The sequence below is a fragment of the Triticum urartu genome, chromosome 2, assembly GCF_003073215.2.
Source record: "Triticum urartu cultivar G1812 chromosome 2, Tu2.1, whole genome shotgun sequence".
Taxonomy (NCBI): Eukaryota; Viridiplantae; Streptophyta; class Magnoliopsida; order Poales; family Poaceae; genus Triticum; species Triticum urartu.
Window position 1 is genome coordinate 137,273,434 of NC_053023.1, and position 16,935 is coordinate 137,290,368.

Here is a 16,935-nt window from a genome sequence, read left to right on the forward strand (position 1 = left end):
CCGACGTAAAAAACGAGGACGGACAACGGGTGGAGGCCGCCGTCGGCGGTGGTCTCGCCTGATCTGGGCGTCGTGGTCCCTCGCCGCCGGCTTCTGACATGAGCGAGGGAAGGGAGGAGGGAGCGCAAGGAGGCTGTGGTGGGGGGTGGCCCGGGTGATGTGGCAGGAGCGGGATAGGAACATAAACATATTGTGCTGGCCTGGTACACATTTCTCGGAATCACGCGTTTTGTACCGTACTTCCGCTGGTATTGTTTTTGTATTGGGTGCCTAATCCGAGTGGAGTCTTCACAGCACGCATCACGAACCGGACATGCATGGCCCAGATACCGTGCACACTGGACGCCGTCCGTTGAAAGTGCGCTCCGCTAGATGACTCTCTTTTTTTTTTATCTTCAATATCATGTTCTCATGAGCCGTCTCATATGTCGGGATCAATTCGATGTAATCCGTGGTGTGTTTGTTGGGACATGATGAATTGCCACTTCATGATTAGATTGTTCATTTAAATCAACCGAATCTTTTGAGATTTATTTCCTGCATAGTTAAATAGGTTTGTAAGCTCTCCGATCGTTTCGTGTCAAATGACAAGAGAATCACTTCAGCATGCAAATCAAGCAAACGACCTTCAATATTTTGGCAAGCATGTGAACAATTCTTCTCAGTCACAGTATACACAACCAAAATATAAGACACCCTTGAACATGATTTTCCGAATGAGATCATGTCGCTCAGTTCTGGTCACTACACCTTTTTTATTTTTGTTTGGTACTACAATTTGACTTTTTTTCTTCTGGTCGTTTTATTCCACTCTATAACTATTGCAGTTGCAGCCATTTAAGCTGCCGGCAGCATATCTAATCATGCCGAGAACTCAAACAACATGGCGTGCTTATACTTCGCACCAGGCTGCACCACCACAGACGGGAAATTGGGCTGGTTGATGGCATTGGGGAACCCCTGGGTTTCCAAGCATACTCCGGCATGCTTACCGTAAACAGCTCCACCTTTGCCCGTGATGCCATTCACATAGTTGGCAGTATAGAACTGCATGCCAGGCGCATCGGTCCAGAGGTCCAGAGTTCGTGAGCTCGATGGGTCCTTCAGCTTGGCTGCGTGCTTCAAGCCATTCTTCTCATCGCCCGAGTCCAACACATAGTTATGGTCGTACCCTCCAGGAACATCGCTGATGCGGTCTCCAATCTTGTGCTCCGTGGTGAAATCAAAAGGCGTGTCCTGGACGGGCATTATTTCTCCGGTAGGAATCGTGTTTTCATTGACTGGAGTGACGTGTTTTGCCCAGATCTGGATCGAATGATCCAAGATGCTGCCAGAGTTGTGGCCTGCAAGGTTCCAGTAAGTATGCTGTGCCAAGCTGATAGGAGTGGCTTTGTTAGCTGGTATAGCTTCCATATCAAGTCTTAGAGTGGTGGCCTCCGGAAGAGAATACGTTGCTCGGACGGTTACATCGCCAGGGTAACCTGTGAAACAATTCATGCTTGAATAGGCAGACTTAACCATGGGATTCAGCAGTATAAACAAAGTTGTTGGTCACATTACCTTCTTCGCCATCTTTGCTCTCATATTGAAAGGTTATTGATGGGTACTCGCCATCTTTACGCTCTACAACATCCCACACAACCTTGTCAAACCCCTTCAATCCACCTGAAATTTACAATTCAGCAACAAAACAAACTATTTTTTGCAGTTGAGTCACATGAACATAACCAATTGTAATAGAGTTAAAGGTAGAGAACAAAATTGTAGCTTTCATCTCCTGACATGTCAATTTTATAGTACGCTTTGTTCTCCGAGGCCCAAAAAATAATAGTACTGTACTAGGATACTGAGTGTACATGTATTGCAATCTGCTTAAGACATCTCGGTCTGTGGTGTACTGTCTACTCAGTTGTGAACTTGTGATAATATCACATGATAATTATTCAAATCATCAATAAAATTACTTATTATTTTACAGTGTTCCATAGCAACCGACCAGTCTGAAGAAGCCTCAGAGACATAGCCACATTGTCAGATCTAGCTAAAACAAAGTATACACCTTGCCAAAACTAACCACGTGAAATTTATGAAACCATACCATGAAGGCTGTTCGGCCCATTGTTGATAGGCAATGAATACTCGACTCCGTTCAGATCAAACTTCCCATTCTTGATCCTATTTGCAACTCGGCCAACTATGCAACCAAAATAAGGTGCCATGCCTTTCTACAAAAACAGAATAGAAGAAACAAAAGGTCTATGTTAACAACCACAGGCAACCCTTCGAAACAAGTTAAATGGAAATTTAACATAACTAGATACATTCTCGATACTTCAGAAATTTCATGTACAATTGGTTGGTACATATCTGAAATAAATCATTGGGCTTTGGTGTGTGAATGACTAACATCAAGGTTTACAACCTCTTCGACTAAAGGGGTTCCGCAAGAACTTTGAAAAACTTACGAACTTTATATAGCTTGATTGGTGGTAGGACTGAAAACAACAGGGATTCTTTTTACATGAAAACAGCAGGAAATGATCCTACTGTAATTTTTACTAAAATAATATTTACATGGTTATGTACAAATTAAAAAAAAACAGAAAGAGAGTTATGAAGTGACTTGCCAAGACAAATTGCATTAAACGGAAGTGCACAACCTACAATATTTTCAAATAGAAGAACAACTTATATGTGAGACCTGACGACAAATCTAGCATCTTCTATTTGAGGAACCATCGATTCTAGGTATCAGGACGACACTGATTCACATGTGTTCCGCATCAAATCACTAATATTTATATCAGGATAGTTCAGACTTGCATCTGATTTAGAAAATGTATTCATAGACAAACTAAAGAAACTTTCAGTGACATAAACAGAATGAAGCGTTGGTTTTTGATAGTTTTCCTTGTCATAAAGCCTGAACCTGGACACAACTTTACAAATATCCTTTTCCCAACAGGAATTCAGCTCGAAACCATATTTACTAACAAGATGTATCCATAGCTACTGAAACATCACCCTTGTTCAATAATTTGCTATATCGTCTGCAAAGAGCCATCTACTTGTGATCAGCCTGATATGGTGGTACTTTCTGCTATAATATAGACAACATGAAGTAGTTTCAAACTTTCAATCTAATGAAGAATTACGACCGGCAGTTAAAAAGAAAGTAAGATATAGCCGACGAATTCAACAAAAACTGAGCTAAGTAGGGAACGCATAAACCGCACATCAATTTGCCGCAAAATCCAGTTCAGTTGAGCCCAAAAAACCAACCCGGAGTAGAATTCACAACTTAATCACAGCGATTAGCACAGAAGCATTGCCACACCATCTCCAGTTAGAATCCAAAAGTCAAGGCACTACACAGTCTATACAGACAGAGATGGGATTGTAGATCGGTTATTACCAAGTACGGCTCCAGTGTGTCGAACCCAAGAACGACATCCGCGAGATCCCCTGCTTACAGAGCACCAATTCGCAAAGGGAGGAGTTCAGATTCAAGAATCACCAAACCAAAGGAATCTGGAGAAGAGATTTGTGTTCGAAGTAGTCATGGACGAAACCTTGCGCGTCGGGGACGAGGAGGGAGGTGATGGTGGCGCCCCAGCTGGCGATGTTCGCCGTGATCCTGCCATTGGAGAGCACGCAGATCTCGGGCTCGGCCGCCATTGCTGCTGCCTGCTAGCTTCGCTGGATAAACTGCCGCGGAAGTGATCACAGAGGGTAGTTCGCACCGCGTGTCTATCTATTCGAACCCCACCTCTTTTTTTCATCGGCTTATCTGATCCATCTATCTCAACAAGGCACGCAGTTCCACGCTTCGTGGGCCCGGCAAATATATTGTTGCCAATTACTCCCTCCGATTAATTAGTGGCGGTGTTACGCTAAATTAATGGCCGTGATATACGTTAACTAATGGCCGTGATACGCGTCGGTCGGGTGATAATTGAAAAAGATCGATCGTCTCGCCGATCGCTCGATGGAGCACCGAATAGCCGTATGATTTCTCCCGTGTGAGCAGCGTCAGGCTTATGGCAATCACTCCCGAACCGGGCTTTTTTTTCTTTTTTGAAACATGGTCTCTGTTTCTTTATATAAGGTGTATTTGTTTTTTCGAAAGTCAAACGAGTGCAGGTTTGACTGAGTTTTTAAAAAAAAATATCAACATTCACAATACGAAATTTATATCATTTGATCCATCATGAAAAGTAGTTTCATATTTTATCTACTAGCAGGGCCGGCCCTGAGGGGGGGCGGGGGGGGGGGGGGGGGGGCGCCCCCCCGGCCCCCCAAGTTGAAGGGGCCCCCTCCCGAAGGCATGCATATGTAGCCAGCCCAGCGAGGCAGGCCGGGGATGCAGGGATCGCACAGCCCGCAGACTTAGCTTTCCTTCATTACGCTAAAAAAACATAGCTCTCCTTCAATCTCGCAGACGCAAGTCACGGGCGCAGACGCAACTTCCCTTCTCCTATTGTGGCTACTCCTCAATTAGTGGATCTGCAGGCGTATGTCCTCATCTACAGATGTAGCCCATTCTCCCTTCAAAATTGAGATCGGTATTCCATATCTCCAAGCCGGCACGCCCCCATCTAGCGATTTCTGTTTGTATCGGCCGCATCGATCATTGAATCGATGGATTGCTAACGCTTAGGCTATGCCTATTCTAGGCCCTAATCGCTGGAAGCCATTGCACATGGCCGAGTGCCTCCCTCCTCCCGCCAGGGCCATGCACCAGTCCACAGTGCGTCATTGTCGAGCACTGTCGTCCGAGATCGATCTCAGGTATATCATATTACTGTTTCTCACAATCTCACTTATATTGCTAACTAACTAATTTACTATCGAATACACGATGCATATCTTGTGTCATTCAACCAATAAAATATATTGTTGGTTTTATCTCATTGTCTCTTCGTATGATTTTGAATTTGTGTATATTAATTAGAATCCAAATACAACGCGAGGGACGAGCTACATGCTACTGCAAAATTCCTCAGTTTGAATTTATTAGGCCCCCGGAATGTTTTAGCCTAAAGTTGGTTAGAATTTAACTCACAAGAAATATTATTTATATGCCCAAAAAACATTTTGAAAGATCTTTATTCTGTGATATATATAACACATAAGTTTATTAGTCAAATGTTAGGTCAAAAGTACCATAAAACCCAGCAAGCACTAATAAATCCGGACAGAGAAAGTATCGTACGAAGCACATAATGCCAAAATAACACGACTTGTTACGGGCCAACAGTTGTGGATCTCACAAAAAGGATCATTCTCACGCAACATCATAGATACAATTGCGGCAATAGCTATAGAAGCAAAGGTGAGCTTTTATAAATCTCGTATCAATTGTTATTACTATATAATTTTTATATAATATATATAAAGGGCCCCGAGTTCTTGTTTCGCCCTGGCCTCCCAAATCTCAAGACCGGCCCTGTCTACTAGGTATTGTAGATGTCATTATTTTATTCTATAATCTTGATCAAATATTCAAATGGTTGACTTGCACGAAAACCAATACACCTTATATTCTGAAACAAAGAGAGTAGCACATATCGGTGATCTTTATTGGAATCACCTCGAAAAAAGAGTCTTATGCAATATATAAGAACCTCGTTGTAAACACCATGAATAGTTTTTTTCTCTTCCGAAACACAACCTTTGTTGCAATCATCCTAAACTACTTTTTTCAAGACTTTCAACATTATTATACAAGACAAGATCCAAGATCCTTCGACAGCAAGCTTGGGGTTGTGAACGCGCCCGGGAATGAACGGATCCGTCCGGCAACGACTATTCAAGTCAACCCCCCAAGCGGCCCAGGCCATGACGCTCCATGCATTGTAAGTTACTCCATCCTTTCCGGTTTATAGGGCTTATCTCAAAATTTTAATTTTTCCATTTTATAAGGCTCAATTTGGTTGTTCCCCATCACATGTTCAGACTTCAAGGTGCATTAAATCATTGCATGCAAGTATTAAGAGAAAACTGACCAATGCATGCACTTTATGCATGCATGCATTGCAATTAATGCATTCGTAAACATATTTTTTTTAGAAAAACAAAAGCATTTATTGGGTGCTTTTGCAAACTACAAAAATTATTCCACCACTCATCATCTACCTTGGTTGATGAGATTTTTGAATTGAGCCTTATAAACCGGAAAGGAGGGAGTATGCCCTCACAGACCTTTTGTGACAAGTTGTGAGTGGGCAATTTGGACGATGGAATTACGGCGGTGCGGAGGTCGAGTCATCCACCTACCTACTGCAGTGAGGAAACCGCTCCATCTCCAACTTCCCCAGTAGCTCGGTGGTTTTTCTCTTCGGGCTGCTGAGGACGCCTTAGAGCTCCTTCACCTCCGCATCCTTTGTGGCGAGGCTAGCGTGCACCTGCTCCCACTCAAAGCAGTTGACCTCGTGAGACATGGCAAGGGGGCTGGTGGAGTTGGGAAGGCTTGGTGGGGCAGCGGCAGGTGCTCAAGTGCTCGGGGGGGGGGGCGCAAAAGATCAGAGGAGAAGAAGGAGACGAATGGACGAAGTGAAGGCCAAGCCCAAGCCTTTTTATAGGCTGGGAATCGAAGCGGAGGGACTTCCCAATCAACTCCAAGCCATCAATGCGGGCGGCGGGCGTTTGAGTATCCCAATAGGAACCCAAGCGCCGACTGGTCGCATCAGCTCTCAAGTTGGGTTTAATGACGAGGGGCATCACTACTAGGGAAAAGTGATGTGCACATAGCTATCTTAGAAACGTCTACGAATATTACACAACAATTTATTAACCAGGTACTTTTGTTTTTTGATATATTATTTAACAAATAGAACTATGATATTACACTCATGTTGTGATTTATTTGTACCCAGAAACAAATGGACGAGAGAGTCAACAAGAGATGCTCACTTAGAGATGAAAGATGGAGATGCATGTTCGTTCACAAGAAGAAAAAGTAATTGCATGAACGTGTTTCCCACCAATTCATCCAACATGCATGCAACGTGGTCCATAACGGCCAAGTGCGCAAGACCACACAAGTTTTGGACTTTGCTCCTAGGATCCAAACCAGCCACGCACGTGGGTCCAAGACCTTATTTTTTGGTGCGTTGGGAGAGCAACTTTGGGCCAGCGAATAAACTAGTCCGGCCTGCTGTGCACGCCTCCGTATGGGCCGTCTCATCGTTTGGACGTATTCACCAAGACCTATCGCATCAACATCCGAAGGCGGTGGACGGCTTTAATAAATAGCTAGCTATTGTTAGGGTTTAGATTCGGGTTTTGTTTAGAGAATTTTAGCTATATTGCTACTTTTATTTGTCTTCGCTCGTAGCGGCTAGTGCGACCGTCAAGACATCCTATCGGAACCCCATCTTGTGAGATTAATCCCATCTAGCATATTCGCAATTTTGAGATTGCTTGGCTATTATTTTCTTGCATGTTCTTTGATTTGCTTGCAGGAAAAATCCTTCGTGGATAGGTCGATCGCGCCGTTGGCTCGGTCGATAACGCCGTGGAGTTGGTTCAGCGATTGCCGTGGATATCAGTCGTGTACGGTTCTTCCTGTACGGTTGGTAGCCGGATCGTGAGGGTCAAGTCCCACCCAAAATCGTAGTTATCCTCTCTCATCGAAAGATCGGGTCCCAGTGCACATCAAGTGGTATCAGTTTTCAGGTTCATCGGTGAGAGATTTACAGTTTTATTAGATTAGATTATTTTTCAGTCCTACAACCCACAAAAAAGCCAAAAAAATTAGATTAGTTCATCCGCTGCACCTATCATTTTTAGCCTTTAAGAATTTGCATCTTGTATTTGCTTTGTTGAATTTTTGGTTGCATTCATCATGTTATTAGTGCTGGTTTAGATTAGTTTGGGAAAAAATATCTACTAGATCAATCCATCTTTTCCCCATCGTAATATTCTGATCCGCCAATTAGTTGTCTATAAAAAAAATCCAAAAAAAAGGAGCTGATTGCATCCGATTGTGTCTCAATTCTTGTTTCTTTGCCACCGGATTCCTCGCCTTTTCTTTGTGTGCCACGCGCAGCAGTAAAGCCACGATCCCGCATCACACGTCACGTCTTACTTTCTTCTGTTGTTTGCGTGTCCGTCTATTCACGCGCGCCGATCTATTTGTTTAATCTTTTTTTTATCCGGCGTTTGTTTCCGTTTTCACGTGCTTGTCTTCCCGACGTGTATTGTTCCCTTAACTTTCTTTCCGATCTTGCATGCCGGTAAGCATCACCGTGAGAACCGTGCCTTATTTTATCTGGTGGTTAGCTAGCAGTATTTAAGCTCTAGTAGCACAAGTTTCAACAAACAAGAATCTACGTCCTTGTTACTCCAAATTGTGTCCTACGTATATTTTGCTAGAAACCGGCCTGAAAAAAAACAGCAAAAAAAGCAAAAAAAAAAACCAAAGGAAAAAAGAAAAAAAAGAAAAAAAAAGTTGAAAATAAAAAGATCAGGCCGGCTCATCTCTTTTGGACTACTTTGTTCTGTTTGCTACCCTGGACATTATTTTTGCTGCTACTTGCTCGCAACTTTGTCTATCATCTATTTTCGAGTGTTGCCATACATTGTGTTTATACCTTACTTATATCTAGCTATTTAGAGCTATCATACTTTCATCGCTTTCCATTCACTTGATTCAGTATCTGGGCTTAGATTGTTTTATCTCTTACTAGTCGACTGCCAGCACTAGCTAGGAGTTTGAGCAATTATTCAACTTGCATTGCTTTTTGCTAAATTGTGCCACTAATATTGTGAGTTAAGAAGCCTTTGCCAAGCTACACTTTTTTCTACCAATAAGTACAGGTCCCGGCTTTACTGATTCCTGGTTATCGCTCCATTCAATCTCCATTGGTAGTTTGAAGCCAACACCAACGCGCCGATCACCACCTGTTGCATTGGTAAGAACAAGTAAGAATTTGATACTAAGCTTGAGTGTGAGCGAATTTTCTCCACCATGTCCTACTAGTTGATAGGGATTATACACTGTATTTTTTCTCTCTCTTTCTCTAACAATGGCCCAGGAACAACCCACACTTGAGGGCCTCACCGCAGATGTGAAAGTCACCAGCGAGCGTCTCGCCCAACTTGAGGGTGCCCAAATTGCGGCCGAAGAGAGGCTCAAGGCTATCGAGGATGCACAGGGTGTTGCCAACACACATCTACAAGACATCTTGTCACGTCTGGATGAGTTGCAGGCTGCACCCCGCGTCAACACCAACGTTGATCCTCGCAACTCCGCAGGTGTTGCTGCTATTTCGCGAGCTCGACGTGTGCCCATGGGTCATCCACAACACCCAACTACTGCCACTGATGCCGTCACCATAAACCAGCACCAACAAATTCCTCCCCGCGTTGAACAACATGGGGACAACTACGAGGATTATTCTGGTGACACCGAAGACGACCAAATGGTCAACCACCACAATGGTCGTGGTCATCGGCAACTACGTTTCAACCATCAAGGTATGGCACGAGGTCAACCCAGGTATGATGCTAGAGATTATGAACACCCTAGTGCTAAAATTAAATTTACTATGCCTGCTTTCAATGGTAAATATAATCCAGATGTTTATCTTGACTGGGAACTTTCTGTTGAACAAATATTTGCATGTCATGATATTCCTGAGAACCAAAGAGTTAGGGCGGCCACTAGTGAATTTACAAACTTTGCTTCCATGTGGTGGAGTGAATATTGTCGTATTAATGCGAATAATATACCTACTACTTGGGATGGTTTAAAACGAGCTATGCGACAACGCTATGTTCCTTCACATTATGCTCGTGACAAACTAAATGAATTGCAACGTTTAAAACAAGGTAGCAGTTCTGTAGAGGATTATTATCAAGAATTGCAAACTGGCTTAGTGCGATGTGGTTTAGTTGAAACCGAAGATGCTATGATGGCTAGATTTTTAGGTGGTTTAAATCGTGATATTCAGGATATCTTGGACTATAAGGAGTACAACTCTATTACTCGTTTGTTTCATTTTGCTTGTAAAGCTGAAAGGGAAGTACATGGACGACACAACAAGGGACGAGGTAATTTTTCTGCAGGTCGCCGCTCATCATGGTCACCCTCTCCTACTGTGTCGTCCACTACCGAGTCAACACCACCTATCTTGCACAATGGTGCACACCCTTCAAGTTCAAAATCAGCTACACAATCATCTGAGGCTTCGAAAGCAATTTCTGTAGCACCCACCACTTCGTCTGGACGCACAAGGGACATGAAGTGTCATATATGTAAAGGTGGCGGGCACTTGATGAAGGACTGTCCAAATAAACGAACATTCATTGTACGGGAAGATGGTGAGTACTCTTCTGCTAGTGATTTGGATGAAGATACACGTGCTATGCTTGCCACTAATAATGTAGGTAACATTGAGGAGAATGAGACGTAGGCGATACATGTTAATGCAGCGATGGCAGATCAATACCCAAGCCTTGTCACCATGCGAGTACTTAGTGCCCAGGTTGGGCATACTGAGATGTCTCAACGCCATAATCTTTTTCAAACTAAGTTTGTTGTCAAAGGGCATTCCGTTCGTGTGATCATTGATGATGGAAGCTGCAATAATTTGGCGAGTATAGAGATGGTCGAGAAACTTTGCCTCGCCACTACGAGACACCCCCATCCATATTACATCCAATGGTTCAACGACTGTGGTAAGTTGAAGGTAACACGTTGTGTGCGAGTACAATTTACACTTGGCTCATATCGTGATTACGTTGACTGTGATGTTGTACCTATGCAAGCTTGTTCTTTATTGTTAGGTCGACCTTGGCAATATGATAATAGTGTTACTCATCATGGTAGAACAAATTCGTATACTCTTGTGTTTGAAGGAAAAACCATCAACTTGCTTCCTATGACCCCTGATGAAATAGTAAATGATGGGAAAGCTAAATCAACGGATCGTACTATGCACACTATGCTTGCTATCAATTTTGAAATGTTTCCGTTGATTGTCCCACCTTGTGATCCGGATATACAGTGTACCCATATAGTTAGTTTGCATCCCCATAATTCATACATAGACTTTGTGTGGGGTCAAACTTTTCATGATATTCCTAATGGTGCTATAACAAATTTATTTCATCCTCATGAGCTCATGCTTTTGGAACGACCTATATGTGTTGGATCTATTTTTGCTTTGCTATATGATGTGTTCCAGATAAATAAAAGCCGAGGGCGGCTTTGTTTTCAAGGAAGGGAGGATGATGTGCACATAGCTATCTTAGAAACGTCTACGAATATTAAACGGCAATTTATTAACCAGGTACTTTCGTTCTTTTGGATATATTATTTAACAAATAGAACTATGATATTACACTCATGTTGTGATTTATTTGTACCCAGAAACGAATGGACCAGAGAGTCAACAAGAGATGCTCACTTAGAGATGAAAGATGGAGATGCATGTTCGTTCACAAGAAGAAAAAGTAATTGCATGAACGTATTTCCCACCAATTCATCCAACATGCATGCAACGTGGTCCATAACGTCCAAGTGCGCAAGACCACACAAGTTTTGGATTTTGCTCCTAGGATCCAAACCAGCCACGCACGTGGGTCCAAGAACTTATTTTTTGGTGCGTTGGGAGAGCAACTTTGGGCCAGCGAATAAACTAGTCCGGCCTGCTGTGCACGCCTCCGTATGGGCCGTCTCATCGTTTGGACGTATTCACCAAGACCTATCGCATCAACATCCGAAGGCGGTGGACGGCTTTAATAAATAGCTAGCTATTGTTAGGGTTTAGATTCGGGTTTTGTTTAGAGAAGTTTAGCTATATTGCTACTTTTATTTGTCTTCGCTCGTAGTGGCTAGTGCGACCGTCAAGACATCCTATCGGAACCCCATCTTGTGAGATTAATCCCATCTAGCATATTCGCAATTTTGAGATTGCTTGGCTATTATTTTCTTGCATGTTCTTTGATTTGCTTGCAGGAAAAATCCTTCGTGGATAGGTCGATCGCGCCGTTGGCTCGGTCGATAACGCCGTGGAGTTGGTTCAACGATTGCTGTGGATATCAGTCGTGTACGGTTCTTCCTGTACGGTTGGTAGCCGGATCGTGAGGGTTAAGTCCCACCCAAAATCGTAGTTATCCTCTCTCATCGAAAGATCGGGTCCCGGTGCACATCAAAAAGCCTAGTAGTAGCACGGGTAACTGCGCTACTCCTACGGCGCTACAGTTAAAGGTTAGCAGTAGCATGTGTTGACAGCGCTACTGCTATATCTACTTAGTAGTAGCGCGTGGAGGAACAGGCGCTACTGGTAATTACTAGTAGCGCGTCTCTCGGCCCACGCTACTACTATTATTCCGTATTCTATTTTTTATGTCGTTATTCATACACCTTTATACAAGTTTTCATACAGTAGCAATTTAGAGATTGTTTTTACATTATAATGAGTTATTAAATCACTAGGTGAAAGAACCGTAGATTAGTTTCAAGTGGATGGATCCTAAGTGATCAAGTCATGGATCATCATCATCATCATCATCATCATCATCATCATCATCATATTAATATAAAAACTCTTACATCATATCATTACCAACAACACTACCTAATAATCATCATAGTCATTAACACTATTTAATCATCATAGTCATAGTGTATCTATCTAACCACCACCAACACTAGCTACTAATAATCATCATAGTCATTACCACCAACACTAGCTATTTAATCATCATGGTCATAGGGTAGCACATCATCATCTTCAAAGTCATTCTAGCTAGCTAATCACTCATGCTGCTCTCTCTCAGGTAAAATAGCATAGAACATGTGTAGCAGTCCTGATTCATCATATTGGAGCATGTAGATGAACCTGTCTCCTAATTGTGGGCTACACTTCTGATTGCTGCCTCCTAGTATTTCTCTGTGATCCTTCACAATTTTGCTCCAGTCATTCACTATTAAGACTTGATCGGTTTTAGAAATTTTGAATGCACTCATGTGCAATGTAGGATGTCTTGGTCGTAAGTTAACCATTGCCATGCGAACTTTAGGCTCGATCCAATGAGGCGCAACTATCATCGGGAGTCCGTGTTGAAGAACATCGTAGTAACATACTTAGCAATGAAGTTTAGCTAAAAAATAATATATGCAAAAGATGCACTGAGGACAAATAGTAAAAATCTTACCATCTTTCCTAAATAGATGTGACCGTAGTTCAACACGAACACTATTGGTCGGACGTTTTGAGTATTAAGATTTTCAAGTCTAGGAAAATATTTTGTCTTGATAGCATAAAGATCCTCAAGCCATGAAACATAATGAGTTATCTCCTCGCAGTTTATTTGAGCCTCGGGACAGTAGTAGGTCATGTCTACCAAGCAACGGACATGTTTGCTTGATTGGACATAAACTATCAATAGAAATTAGTTGTCAACTATTTTTGAATAAACAATATCCAAGACATAAATATGGCTGAGAAACTCACATAATGGTAGAACTGGAGGCATCTGCACATCGACCCAGATGTCGATATTACCTTCAATATTATCTTCCGGACCAAAATCAAAGGTGATAAGCATATCGGGCTCAAATGCATAAGCCTTGCATAGTGCTCTCCAAGTTTTGCATTCAAAATACGTGCAGGTGTCTGCATTGTATAATTTGTCAAAAGTATAACCATGCTCGGCCTTCAAGTGAACTCTCTTTACCTCCATAGTTTTCATAGGACTGAAACCAATCTTATCCAAGACAAAAGTTCTTGCATGGTAGGGGATACGCTAGTAGAATAATAAAAAAATTAAAATAATAAGTTGAAGCAAAAGAAGCAGAAAGCATGCTTAATTACGAAAAAAGACTTGTCGTTGTGACTTAATGTATCCACTCCGAAGTTCTCGTCCAGCTTGATGCTAAAGTGCCTATCATAAACTAGGAAATGTATGTCGCACATGCCACGCTCGTCTTCGCAGTATTCGCACATACCGAAATCCTTTTCGTCGTCAGACATTTCCTATGTTCATAGTTGAAACATTAATTGAAAATTGATCGAAGGCAACTACCAGGAAACTCAACACATAAATCCGGGGCACTCGATATTTCCTACATATTCTAGCACAAGTCAGGCTTAAATTCACGAAAAAAATCCGGCATGACCTTTGCTAAAATAGGACATATCGAGCGCCTGAAATTTGCCGGAACGGAAATGAATCAACACTCCGGCAAAACATAGGCCACTCGGATTTTCCCAGCGATACAAAGATGTTCATACACATACAATGATGCTTAAACTTGCAATTCCATCCGAATCAATTATCATAAGCATTCGCACATGAGCTCACCGACTAAATACCCTAGTTCTACTCTATTCAATACACCGAGGAGTGAATAAAGAGGAGGTGGACTTTTAGCTCACCGACTCAGGTGTAGAGGAAGTAGAGGTAGCTCGGATGACGATCACTCCAAGAAGACAAGACTGTACAAAGCCTGCATATTCCACCGAGTAAAATTTTAGATAATCAAATCTCATATAGCATTCTTTGGTCACAAAGTGATAAACTAGTTCTATTAACTACTTACTAAATAAACTAGTTCTATTAAGCACTTACTATAAATAAACTAGTTCTATTAAGCACTTACTATAAATAAACTGTAACGCCCCAAGACCGGAGCTTCAGATGTCTTCCAGGGTTTCCGAGATTTCGTTGTGTGATTTGTTTCGTCTGCTGCATTCATCTTTGCATCATGTGCATTGCATCATGTCATCATGCCATCATGTCATTTCTTTTCTTAACTCAACTAAATAAACCGTATGGATCTTCGATCCATTTAAACCGAGGGAATTCACATGGTGATTCTCTTTACAACATATCCTCTCGATATTTAGAGAGCTATAGTAATTATTCCATTTATTTGGAATTAACCATAACACACTTGCAAATATCCCATGCCTTTATTATCTCAATTCTTGGTCTCCAAACTTTGCCCATAAATTCTTTCGTCATTTTCCGGAGCTCCAACAAAAATCCGAACATTTTTGGACCTTCCTAACCCTCACTTCCTATTCACACCATTTGATTTTAAATCAAATGAGTTTGAATTTAAAACTTTAAAAAATGCCCACTCCATTTTTTCTTGGAACATGCACATTTTTGCGAGTCCGGGAAATTTATTCCCATGCCCAAATTCTTCCTCTAACCTTCTCTTCTCTCTTTTCCTTTCTCTTATTTTTTCTCTGTTTTTGTTAAGGGAAGAATTAAGAAGGAGAGAGGAGCCCAGCCAGGCATCTGGCCACTTGGGCCTCCTAGCAGAAGCCCGCCTAAGGTCCAGCCGCCGGCCTCTCTAGGGCAGCCCATCCCTCTCTACTGGGCCGGCCCAAGGCCAAAGCCCACCTATTCCTAACCTAACCCCCCTGGCCCAATCCCCATCTCTCTCGTCTCCCTGCTCGCGCCGCCAGAGACCAGCATCGCCCGATCCCATCTCCCTCTCCCTCGTTCTCCCTGTGCCGCCACACACACGCATCGTACCAGGGATCCCGATCCCATCTCCTCCCACACGCGCTGCTCTCCTCTCCCCTGCAGCCTCTCTCTCGGGCCATGGCGCTCGCGCCCCATCTTGCTCCAGGGAAAGAAACTCCCCTGCGCGCCTCCTTCCTCGCGCCCGTCCAGCAGCCCCCCGTGTCGCCGCCTCGCTGCCGCCTCCCCGTCTCCGACGAGCGCCGCCCTCTGCTTCCTCTACGGCGACCAGGAGTCCGCTGCATCGCCAGGAGGCCGCCGCATCACCGGGGACGCCAAGCGCCGCCCTCCTTCCTCTTCTACGCCGGCGCCGTCCATCCTCGTCGCCCCGCTGCATCGTCTGCTTCCTCGCCAAGGCCATGGATGCCTGGAGCCGCCGCCGTCCTGCTGCCATTCAGCTCCGAATCAGGCTGACCTCACCCTGCTCTGCTGCCTCCCCGTACCTCGACGCCGCCACCACGTCCTCGCCACCACGCCGGAGCAAGCCAACAGGTCCCTGCCGCTCCGTTCGGAGTTCGCCGGAACCAGGAGCTCGACCTCGAGCCTCTCCACGCACGTCCGGCACCCCTGCTTCCTCCCACGTCGCCCCTGCCTCGTTGCCTGCTTGCCTCTGTGCCCCTCCATGGAACCCAAGCATCGCCGCCGTGCGCTGCATGCCACTGAAGCTCTCGCTGCCGTCGTGCACAACCTCTGGCCCCTCTTGTCGTTGTCAAGACCCTCCAAATCAAGGAGTACCATGGCCGCCACCGAGACACTTGGATTCACCAAGATCGGCAAGTACCACGACTTACGGCACATGAACGACCACCGCTCCGAACGCCAAGTACCAGGACGTTGAGGACCCGCCAAGTTCATCTACAAACCGTGTCGACTACACACCCGGAGTGCGTTGAGTACCTCTACGGAAGACCCGAACGTCTACGAACCGTGTACGGTGACCGTTGCCAAGGACCGTCGAGTGAACGTCTACCCACGCCGTGTTTTTTTGACCAAGTTCGATGACGACCTTCGAAGAACTCGGATTCACCAAGTTCCACTACCGTCGCCTTTGGAAACCTCGGATGCGTCAAGTACCTCTTTAAAACGAACGTGTACCACTACCGGCGAGGACCAATTGTACCACTACTTCTTCTACCATCGCGGAACGACTACATCCCTCGACGAACTCGAACCGTCTCGTTTGCACTCTTCGAAGGTATAACCGCCGAGACGACCTTCCGATAATGAATGCATGTTGTTTGAGATGCCCGTGCTTGCTCCGTGCCCGAATTGTCGGTGCACGTTGCCCCTCTTTTGCCTTATCACCGTCGTCGACTCATGGGACACCCGGTATCCGGGAGTGCCCCACCATATTTTGCATGCATCCGCACACTTCTCCTTTGCATTGGTATCTCAATCGAGTTACTGGAACTGGAATGTTGCAGTGGCACCATTTTCGTTATC

General features: G+C 44.1%; 1 protein-coding gene across 1 annotated transcript; it reads right to left on the bottom strand.

Moving 5' to 3' along the window:
* Nucleotides 1–600: 600 nt before the first annotated feature.
* On the bottom strand, nt 601–3,817 carry LOC125536377 (galactose mutarotase). The gene is made up of 5 exons (XM_048699587.1): nt 3,573–3,817; nt 3,416–3,465; nt 2,099–2,225; nt 1,561–1,665; nt 601–1,481 (listed from the first exon to the last, which is right to left on the bottom strand). Exons 1-5 carry the CDS (start codon nt 3,676–3,678, stop codon nt 862–864), a joined length of 1,008 nt encoding a protein of 335 aa, XP_048555544.1. The 5' UTR covers nt 3,679–3,817; the 3' UTR covers nt 601–861.
* Between the last annotated feature and the right edge of the window lie 13,118 nt (nt 3,818–16,935).